Here is an 11,112-nt window from a genome sequence, read left to right as displayed (position 1 = left end):
ACTTCCTTCTCTCTCCTATATACTTCCTTCTCTCTCCTATATACTTCCTTCTCTCTCCTATATACTTCCTTCTCTCTCCTATATACTTCCTTCTCTCTCCTATATACTTCCTTCTCTCTCCTCCTATAACTTGCCTGCTTCCTCTTCTTCTGCTGCTTACTGCTCCTGTTCTCCTTTCTTGCCTGCACCTCTATTGCTCTTGCTTCTCTACACAACTTTATTTGCTTCCTACTTTACCCATCCTATCCTACTCTACCCTACTCTACCGCCTTCCTCTTCTCTTCTCTAGCCCTCTACTACCACCCTTTTTTTCTAATCAACTTCATCTATTCTAACTTATTCCAATAAACTACTTTACTATACTTCTTTAGTCTATATACTCTACTAACTTGTTTACCACTCCATGTACTCTTCTTCTCTCTCTTGAGTTCTTCTAATTTTCTTTTATATTTACTACCTACTTTTTTTATTATACCTACTAGCTATTTTTTTCTATACTTAATAACTATCTTTTTTTCTTTACCTACTACCTATTCTTTTTTTTCTACTACCTACTTTTTTCTTTACACCTACTACCTATTTTTTTCTTACTACCTACTACCTACTCTCCTCTTCTCTTAACTTGTAATATTTTATTATAGCTTAGCCTTCTACCACACCCTGCTATACCTTACCACGCCCTGCTACACCCTGCTATACCTTACTACACTCTGCTATACCTTACTACACCCTGCTATACCTTGCTACACCCTGCTATACCTTGCTACACCTTGCTACACCTTGCTATGCTCTTCTCTCTTTCCCTTTGCTGCTCCACTCCTTGTGACACCTGAACGGCCCACCACCCACCCCCCCTTCTTCTCCCACTCACCCCAACCGCTCCGCTGCTTGTGACACCTGACGGGCCCACCACCCACCCCCCCTTCTTCTGCCCCGGACGGGCCCACCACCCACCCCCCCTGTTACTCTCTTGCCAATACCTTATCACGGCTTTGCTGCGCATATACACCCATTGCTTCATCCATTCCCCTGCTTGCTACTCTACTCTGCTACCCTCCTCTTCCTCTCCCTCTCGTCCCCACCCCTCCAACACTAGCCTAATCGCCATCGCCATTGCGTTGCTAAACATCTGTCCCCAAATCTCCGACCTGTGCGGCTTTCCCAGCCACCCAGCGTACGCCTCGTCTCCCGTCTCTGCAAACCCCAGCTCTCCCATCGCCCGGATCCCACCCCTTGTCAACCGCGATGCAAACGCCAGCGGCACCACCACGTTCGGCCACTGACACCGCTTGTCCATCCCTTCCCCCGTCGCGCAGTACTTCTGACTCACCCAGCACCGTCGACAGTTGTTCCTCACCGTGCGGTCCCGCATCTTCACCCGAAACTGATCTGCCTGCATCCCTGTTCCTCTACTCCATGCCGTGCACTGCATCGCCTTGTGATCTCTCCACTGCTCTTCCCTCGCCGTCTTGAACTGCTGCCCTACCACCCAGCATATCGCGCACCCCTCTCGCAGCTCCCCAAACGCCTCCTCCACCACCCCCCACTCCTGCGACCACTTTTCCTGCTCCTCTATCCATACCTCCTCTCCCTCTCCGCATCGATCGCACCCCGCTGCCCCAATCTGCCCGCAGCTCTGCCCCCGCTCGTCCAGATACGAGCTCATCAGCTCTCGTCGACACCCGCTGCCGATCAGAAACTGCCCCATCGCGAGCACGTCCATCTTCTCTCTCTCTCGCTCCATCACCTGCTCCACCTCCCCGTGCCCCACCAGCACCACCACATCGTATTGCTCTCCTCCTCGTCCCCCGCGTCCGCTTGCCTGAGCAAAGTCGCTCATGCTCCACGGTGTGCCTACGTGCAAGATGTACACGATGCCAGCAAAGTCCACTCCCGTCCCCAGCGCCGACGTCGCCACCATCATTCCGCCCCCCCTCCACCCACTCCTGTAGCCGGTCTGCGCGATCTACCACCCCTGCGTGATAGTGTCCGCAGCCCAGCTCCGTCGCGAGTCGCTCGCACTGCACCTTGCTCTTGCAGTACACCACCCCCTTCTGTCTACTCCGCCGCAGCTTCTCTGCCCACCGCTTGCACATGAACAGCGCTGTCTCCTCAAGCTTGTTGCGCTGACACCATGACACAAAGTACCGCGCGTTCGGCCGCACCGTGCTTGCCCTTATGTACGTTGCGTGACGCACAAGCATGCTCGCCTCAAACTCTCCCTCCTGCAGCGGCGGCAGCGTTGCTGTCAGCATCACCATCGGACTACCCAGCAGCCGCAAGTTCTTCATCGTCAGCAGCTTCTCTCGCCAATTCCTCGCCGTGAACACCAGATGACACTCGTCAATCACCACCCTATGCAGCAGCCCCTTTCCTTTCAGCATCCGCGCGTAGCCAAGAAAGTTGCCAGTGCTTGTTATGTCGCCAGCTACGTCTGCACTGACCACCACCACAGATGCCGGGTTGTTCTCGCCGTGCTTCCACTCCATGCACTCGACGCCGCACTGCTGAATCCTCCTGACTAGATCTTCAATCAGCGCCCGGTACGGCACAACGACCACCGTTACCCCCCGGCTCCTCCACGCAAGCCGGCAGCGTGAACAGCAAGCTCTTGCCTCCGCCCGTCGGAAGCACGACGATGAGCGGCGTCTGCTTCTCCAGCACCGCGTGCAAAGCCTGCTCCTGCTCCACCGATCGAAAGCCAACATCTTGCTTGCCTAGCACCTGCTGCAGCCCCCTGTGTATCGCGTCGGCTCGCGGGTCTGCAAACCGCACTTCTTTCTCTTTCGGCAGCCCAACAAGCGCCGACGACGTGCTGTTGCTCATCCGTCGCTTTGTCGTCCTGCTCGGCTCTACGGGCTTCGCTGCGCTCCCATCCACCCCTAAGAAGCGGTGCCATGCTGCGCTAAGCGGCCGGAACGCATCAACGGACCGCACGCTGAGATGCTTCACGATATCCATCGGCACGCTGTAGTTGCCTACCCCCATTGCGGTTGTGCGTGAGTTCTGCAGCTCAAGAACGTCTTCGCCATCATCGTCCACTTCCGCCTCTTCTGTCTCGCCAACGTCGTCCTGATAGCCCCTGCTGAACGACTCTCCCACCTTGACTCGCCCGATACCTACTGCCGTGTGCCGGTAGTCGAGCGTGTGCAGCACCACGCCCAGCCTCTTCCCTGTCTCGCGCTTCAGCACCCTCGTGAGCCGGCTGGTGTCCCACGCGCCCTGCGCGTCGTGCCACACGTAGTCGCTGTAGCTACCGCCCAGCACCTGCAGCGTCAGATACTCGCGGAACGGCTGTACGTAGACCAAGTACAACCGCCATCACCTGCCCCAGCTGCGGCGGCAAGAAGCGCGGCACGATCTTCGGCTTGTCCCACTGCGACTGCGACTTGTGATAGCGGACCACTGTCATCACCTGCCCGTCCACGACGAAGATGTTGCGGTCCTGCAGTACACCGTTGCGGTGCCGAATCGTCGTGATCTCCGATCCCCTCCCCGGCTGCCCTGACGTGACGTGCACGCTGCAGAGCAGCAGTTCCAAGAAGCGATCCATCTGTCGCATGTACTGCCGCACCGCCTTGACGCTCCACTGCCCGTCCGCACGCGTTAATCGCAGCCCGCCCGCTGTAGTCATCGCTCTCCTAAGCATCCAAGCCAGCCCGCCTTGCAGTTTGTTGCCTGGAGCGTCGACAAACGACGTGCGTCGTTTTGTGAACGTGACGTCGTCGACTACCTGCTTCAAATCAACGGTAACCCGCTCTTCCTCGCCGTCCACCCAGCAAAGCTCCCACAGCATCTGCTCTGTTTCAGCCAACAAGTCCTGCGCCATCTTGCAGAAGCGGCGGATGACGATCGGTCGGCCGTTCAGATAGAACGTCTGCTTGTCCTCTGACCAGTAAGCGTTGCCTGAGTTGCCGGCCGTGAGTCCAATGTGTTTGCCGTACGCCAGCATGCTGATCATCTCGCTCATCGGGCTGAACGTGCCGTCTGCTAGCTGCTTGTGCCGCGTTGCCAGAAAACTGTCGCGGTCTTCTTCTGTCTGCGTGTCGCGCTGCCCTCCTGGGAGCAGCTTCTCCAGAGCGAGCACCCGCACGCAGTACACCATCCCCGCCAGCATGTACGAGTAGTTCTTTGCGGTCCGCAAGCGGCCCGTGTCTACATCAATCCCAAGCACTGCGAGAAACTGAATCAAACCAGTAGACAACGCCACGGGATGATACGTCGTGAAGATGAACGAGCTGATAGACGCAAGAAGCGCCTCCGTCTGAGCGCCTCTGTCGTCGCCATCTAGCGCGTCCCACAGCCTGATCGCATACAACTTCTGCTCAGCTGTCCACGTGAAGAGCTCGCGCGTGTCCTTCATCATGTCTGGTGCCTGTTGACTGCGTGTCCTGCGCCGGGGCCGCGGGCTGTCGTCGTCAGCCTCACTGCCTTCCGCTTCGTCTTCGCTGTCTTCGTCGCTGCTCAACGCCGCACTGCTTTCGGATCGAGCAGCTGTGTCGCGCTGCTGTCGGAAACGCATAATCCGCTGCTCTTCATCTCCTAGCACGCGTAGATAGAAGCAGACAAACCTCACTATATAGCTTGCGTACACAGCCTGACTCTCTGGGTTCTGCAGTCGCCCCAACGGCCGCACGTCGATCTCGCTCTGCTTTGCGCTCCGCAGCCAGCGCCTGAGTTCTTGCGGAAGCGTAGCCAATCCCTTAACGCTTCTCTTAATCAGTCCCTCTGCCAGCTGAGCAGCTAGCTTGAGCTTGTGTTCGCTCCGATCGGGAGCCCGGGCTTGATGGGCCAGATGAACAAGATTTCGATCCTTGAAGAACGCCAACCAGCCTGTCCGCTTGAACCAGCCTGTCTTGTCTGTTTTCGCGGCCTCTTCTAGCGTTTGCAGCTCTTCCTCGACTTCTTGTTGTGTCAGTTTATACTCAGCAAGCTGCCTCTAAACTGCAACCTTGACGTTGTCGTTTAGAGCATTTTCAGCTACCGCTGAATCAACAACAAAGTATCGCTGTAAACCCCCTGTGCGGAAAAAGCTCTGTACTTTAACAGTGTGATAGAGCGCGCCTCTTTCTCCTAGCCAAGCTTGCTGGTGATCTTTCTTACAGTGCATGCGCATTGTGTCCTTGTTGATAGTGATGAAGCTGCATGTCTTGCACTGCAGCCCGTCTAGCGGTTTCCCAAGCTCTTCTATCAGTCGCGCCGGCTCATCTGGAAGCTCAACGTCTGCTGCATCAACTAGCGCGAATTGATTGAAGCGTTCAACAACTTGTTTTCGAGTTGCAGCGGGCACACTGTGATGCTGCAAGAGATGCGTGTTAAGATTAACAACAGCAGTGTAATGCTCCCTGCATACTAAAACACCAAACTCTTGCAAAAAGCAAAGAATCTTATCGCAATTGTCAAGCGATACTTGCAAGCCTCTTTTACGGCGTTGTGCGCTGCTGCTTGTTGTGTTAACTCGCTCTTGCGGTGTTGACAGACGGCTGTCCCACACTAGCTCCATCGTGAGCCCTAAGTTAACCCCAAGTTAACCCTAACCCTGCTGTATCAGTAGATCTGTAATTTGTTGAAAACAACAATACCGGCGCAATATTCAGACGCGTACAAGACGACTTTGTATGAGCGAAATTGCTGTGCAGTGCTTTGTTTCTGATGAGTTGGGTACATGAAGTTTGACGAGTCGCCTCCTTAATTTTAGTGCGAAACCCTAACGCTAAGCGATATTAAGCTAATTTTGCTGCGAGAAGGGCCTCTCTCGTCACCTCATATTGGATAGGAGCCCGGGCTTGATGGGCCAGATGAACAAGATTTCGATCCTTGAAGAACGCCAACCAGCCTGTCCGCTTGAACCAGCCTGTCTTGTCTGTTTTCGCGGCCTCTTCTAGCGTTTGCAGCTCTTCCTCGACTTCTTGTTGTGTCAGTTTATACTCAGCAAGCTGCCTCTGAACTGCAACCTCGACGTTGTCGTTTAGAGCATTTTCGGCTACCGCTGAATCAACAACAAAGTATCGCTGTAAACCCCCTGTGCGGAAAAAGCTCTGTACTTTGACAGTGTGATAGAGCGCGCCTCTTTCTCCTAGCCAAGCTTGCTGGTGATCTTTCTTACAGTGCATGCGCATTGTGTCCTTGTTGATAGTGATGAAGCTGCATGTCTTGCACTGCAGCCCGTCTAGCGGTTTCCCAAGCTCTTCTATCGGTCGCGCCGGCTCATCTGGAAGCTCAACGTCTGCTGCATCAACTAGCGCGAATTGATTGAAGCGTTCAACAACTTGTTTTCGAGTTGCAGCGGGCACACTGTGATGCTGCAAGAGATGCGTGTTAAGATTAACAACAGCAGTGTAATGCTCCCTGCATACTAAAACACCAAACTCTTGCAAAAAGCAAAGAATCTTATCGCAATTGTCAAGCGATACTTGCAAGCCTCTTTTACGGCGTTGTGCGCTGCTGCTTGTTGTGTTAACTCGCTCTTGCGGTGTTGACAGACGGCTGTCCCACACTAGCTCCATCGTGAGCCCTAAGTTAACCCCAAGTTAACCCTAACCCTGCTGTATCAGTAGATCTGTAATTTGTTGAAAACAACAATACCGGCGCAATATTCAGACGCGTACAAGACGACTTTGTATGAGCGAAATTGCTGTGCAGTGCTTTGTTTCTGATGAGTTGGGTACATGAAGTTTGACGAGTCGCCTCCTTAATTTTAGTGCGAAACCCTAACGCTAAGCGATATTAAGCTAATTTTGCTGCGAGAAGGGCCTCTCTCGTCACCTCATATTGGATAGGGCCTCTCTCGTCACCTCATATTGGATAGGGCCTCTCTCGTCACCTCATATTGGATAGGCGCGTCTCTCTAATGCTTAATATGCCCTATGCACTCTTAGATAGGTTTCTATTATACCCTCTACTAGTTGCTAGCCTGTAAATGCAGGTAACCTTAACCTTAACCTCGACTTATATCTAGTTCTAAACCTAACTTTACTTATCTAATATCTTTATTATGCTTACTCTCTTATAACGCCTTATAGGCCCCCCTATCGGTTCTTCTCCCCTAAATGCTGTCTCGATTATTTTTATAGTTTAATGCTGTGCTCTTCTGCTTTTAATAATAGATCTGCTTGCTCTATTAACCTTCTCGCAGGTTATAGGGCCTTTAATAGGCTGTTTGCTATTATCTCTTACTAGTTATAGGTTATGCTCCTTAACTACCTGCCTTCCCTCCCTCTCTACCCTTTCGCTTTTCTCTAATAGTCTCGACTATGCTTCTATTAATACTTGCTGCACTCTTAGATAGGTATCTACTATACCTCTATTATACATAACTAACGCATAAGTTATAGAGGCCTCTTTATAGGTTGCAGACCTCTCTATAGGCTTAGGGGCACCTCTATAAGTAGTATGCCTTACTATCGGCCTCTTCTTCTTCTATGCTATTGCTAACTACTGCGCTTAGCATTCTTATAATATATTATTACAGCTTACCTCTCTACTGCTTTGCTATATTAACCTCTCGATAATACCTTATTATAGCTTTGTTGCCTACCTCTTCTCTTTTCTTAACTACTGCGCTTCTTGTGCCTCCCTATAGGCCTTCTGCCCCCCCCCCCCCCTTCTACTTTACCGCTGCGCTCGGCTTCTTTATAATACCTTATAGGCCTACTGCCTACTCTCTTCTCCCTTCTTTTTAATAACCCTCTCTTAAAACCCCTATAGGCCTACTGCCTAACCCTTCTTCTACCTTCTTCTCTCCCTTATCTCTTGCTTATAATACCTTATTACGGCCCTACCTACCTCTCTTCTTTCTCCTTTACTCTCTACCGCCCCTGCCTAACTGCTTTATAACACCTAACAGGCCTACTGCCCGCCCCTCTCTTACGCACTATAGCATCTATAGGTTTAGGAATGCCTTTCTAGCTATAGCACTATAATTAGATTTGCTAAACTTCCTCTAACTACTGTTCTATCTTATAATAATACTCTCTAAATGCCTAAAACACCCTTTTATATATTATCTCTATCCTAATCTATCTACCTAAACCCCCTAACAACCTTTTTAAATGCCTTCTTCTCTCTATATCTTATTTTTCCTAAATTTTTATTATCTTAATTCTGCGCTTTCTTTTTAATATAAACAGCTGCTTTAGGTTCGAGACTTACTTAGTTTTAGGTGCTCTTTCTAGGCTATAGGCTCTTTCTAGGCTATAGGCTATTCTTAAATAATTAGCTCTTACTAATTTAGAGTTACTAATATAAACTCTCTAGGCTTAGGTAGAGACTACTTTTAGGCTACTTAGGTTAGGGGTCTACTTTTAGACTACCTAGAGTTAATACTACTTTTAGACTACTTAGGTAGCGCGCTACTTAGAGAACTATATAGGAACTACTTAGGTTAGAGGATCTACTTAGGTTAGATATATTACTTAGGTAGGGTAACTACTTAAGTTAATGCGCTACTTAGGGAACTACTTAGAGGAACTACTTAGGGAACTATTTAGGGAACTACTTAGGTTTTATAGGTCTTCTTATTAGCTTCTATATTCTTCTATATGCTATTGTCTACTTAACTTAAATATAGCAAACTCTAACTCTATCCTAACTTGCATCTAGGCCTAACTACAACTCTACTACCCTAACTTCTATCCCGCCCTAAACCTAACTCTACTACCCTTAACCTATATTCTAGCCTAAACCTAACTTAGCTATACTGCTTCTATTAATTATAAATAAAAAACTCTTTTATTAGCTACTACTATGCCTACTACTTCTACTCTGCTATTAACTGCGTAATCTAATAAAACTCCCCTACTAACCTATTGCTTTTAATATACTCTAACGCCTATTTGCGCCCTAAATGCTTAATTAATCCTTCTATTAAACTTGCATCGACGCCCTGCTCTACTAACTAGCTAATCTACCGCTCTATTACGCCCTCCCTACCCCTATATACTAATTCTAATAACTCTGCTACTAATACCCCTTAGTATTAATAATCCCTTCTATCTACCTTATAATACTATCTATATCTATTATCTTCCTATCGGTTGCACACCTCCTATAGTACTCTATACTAAAAATAACCTAAATATGCCTCGAACCGCATCTTCTTCTCTACTGCCTTAATTATCTCCTTAGCCTGCTAGCTCTCTAGCCTCTAACACCGCTGCATATTATGCTTGCTCTATCTATTGCCTGCTACCTTATATATCCTATACCGCTTTATCTACTATACTAACTGCCTGCACAACTACTCTATATTAGCAAACTCTTGCTACTACTACTATATTAACGTCTGTTGCAGGCTGCGTTATGCTTGCTACTACTGCTTAAACACCTACTATACCTCCTCTTACTCTGCCTCGACTATATTAGTATCCTCTATATTACTACTGCCTCTCTTATTCTTCTTACTCTCTTCCTCCTCTATCTCCTTCTCTATCTTCTCCTTATCTTTTTCCTTACTATCTGCTCCTCTACATATATTGCACTTCTTCTCTCCCTCTTTATATACTACCTGCTCTTTCTTTTACCTATCTAAATACCTATCTAATACTACCTGCCTATATATTACTATCTTATCTATGCCTTCTATATACGCTTGCACTAACTGCTATTCTACCTCTACCTGCTTGTTCTTAGCTGCCTGCTGCTTACCTTCCTATATAATTATAATTGCCTTGCTATATAATCTATCGCGTCCTACACGCCTACTTTTCTATGCGTAATCTAATATAGTAAATAGCTAATTAATATATATAATATACTAGATATTAGGTATATTAATGCCTATCCCTAACGCGCTTATTGCTATAATTATATACTTTTTACCTGCAGCAAATTCTTCTAATATGCTTGCTTTGCCTATAGCCTTATAATAGTATGCATAATAACCTAACTTCTTTGCTAACTTCTTAACCTTTAGCACTAAATTGCTATATACTATAACCTTGCCTATCTTATGCCTACGCAACTTCTACTACACTATGCCTAATACTATCTCTTCTACTTCCTTCTTCTTTGCTGCCTTACCTACCCTAATTATGCGGTACGCTATATTTATTCTTGCGGTTTTAGCTTAGAATAAATTAACCTAATCTTACTTAATATATATCTGCTAGAATAACTTATCTTTCTTACTTAGTAGTAATATTACTATTAATATTACTATCTGCGTCTTAGTAGATGCTAACTTACCTAACTTCTACATCTCTTTATAGAAATTATACTAGTAGTTTAATATAATATAATACTTATTAATTATAATCCAGTCTAGCTATCGCGTTACCTGCAACTAGTTTAAAAACGTTGCAAACTTTTCCCTAACCGCTAACTTAGGCGTTACTAATATAACTGCGGCTGCGTCTAGTAGGTAGCAGCTATTCTACTTAGCGCATAATATGCCTAACTTCCTGCATTGCTGCATTATATCTCCTTGCAACGCGATTAACGGCACTATAACTACTATTATACTGCTCTGCTTAGCCTATGCTAGTAATATAAATAATATGCTCTTGCCTGCCCTAGTTAGCATTATAGCTATAACGTAACTCTTGCTAGCAATAATAGCCTTAATAGCCTCTTTCTGCACGCTGCGAAACTTAACTACCTTGCCTATTATCTGCTGCAACTGCGCGGCTGTGTCTATCTTCCTTAACCGGCCCTACCAATTAATCCTTACCTTATCTGCCTTACTCTTAAATAGGGCCTGCTTGCATTTCTTGCACTTATTATTATTATTAACGCCTGCTTAGAACTCTAAAAACCAGTGCTAATCTATACTTAATATATAGAACTACTACCTCTTATCTACTACTACCCCTATCTATTCTATAATGCCTTGTGCATATATTATCTCTATAATATGCACTATATGCCCTACCTACATGTCTGCAATAGCTAACTATATGTTCTCCTTGTTCTACTTCTTATTCTTATCTCCCTTATCTGCTTAAAACGCGGTAGACCTGCATAAAAACCGCTAGCTAATGCTAATAGTAATCTCGCGATATGCTAGAATTATTAGCTCTAACCCTAATCTAATCCTGCTCTTACGCTTTAATATCTTGCAGAACTAGTTACTTGTCTACTTGCAGCCGCTTAGGTCTGCTAGCTATATATGCA

At 47.4% G+C, this 11,112-nt stretch overlaps 1 protein-coding gene across 1 annotated transcript; it reads right to left on the bottom strand.

The window, feature by feature from the left end:
• Positions 1–9,754: 9,754 nt before the first annotated feature.
• C7974DRAFT_299160 (uncharacterized protein) lies at positions 9,755–10,066 on the bottom strand (the record flags this gene model as incomplete). The annotated part of the gene is given in 2 exon segments (XM_046137731.1): positions 9,755–9,961; positions 9,974–10,066. Coding segments are annotated over 2 exon segments (300 nt in total), but the record flags the coding sequence as incomplete, so codon positions are not given.
• Between the last annotated feature and the right edge of the window lie 1,046 nt (positions 10,067–11,112).

Source organism: Boeremia exigua (assembly GCF_020726555.1).
Source record: "Boeremia exigua strain MPI-SDFR-AT-0100 chromosome Unknown C7974scaffold_1, whole genome shotgun sequence".
NCBI lineage: Eukaryota > Fungi > Ascomycota > Dothideomycetes > Pleosporales > Didymellaceae > Boeremia > Boeremia exigua.
The sequence above is the reverse complement of the archived record's forward strand: the minus strand, read 5'-3'. Positions and strand labels throughout refer to the sequence as shown.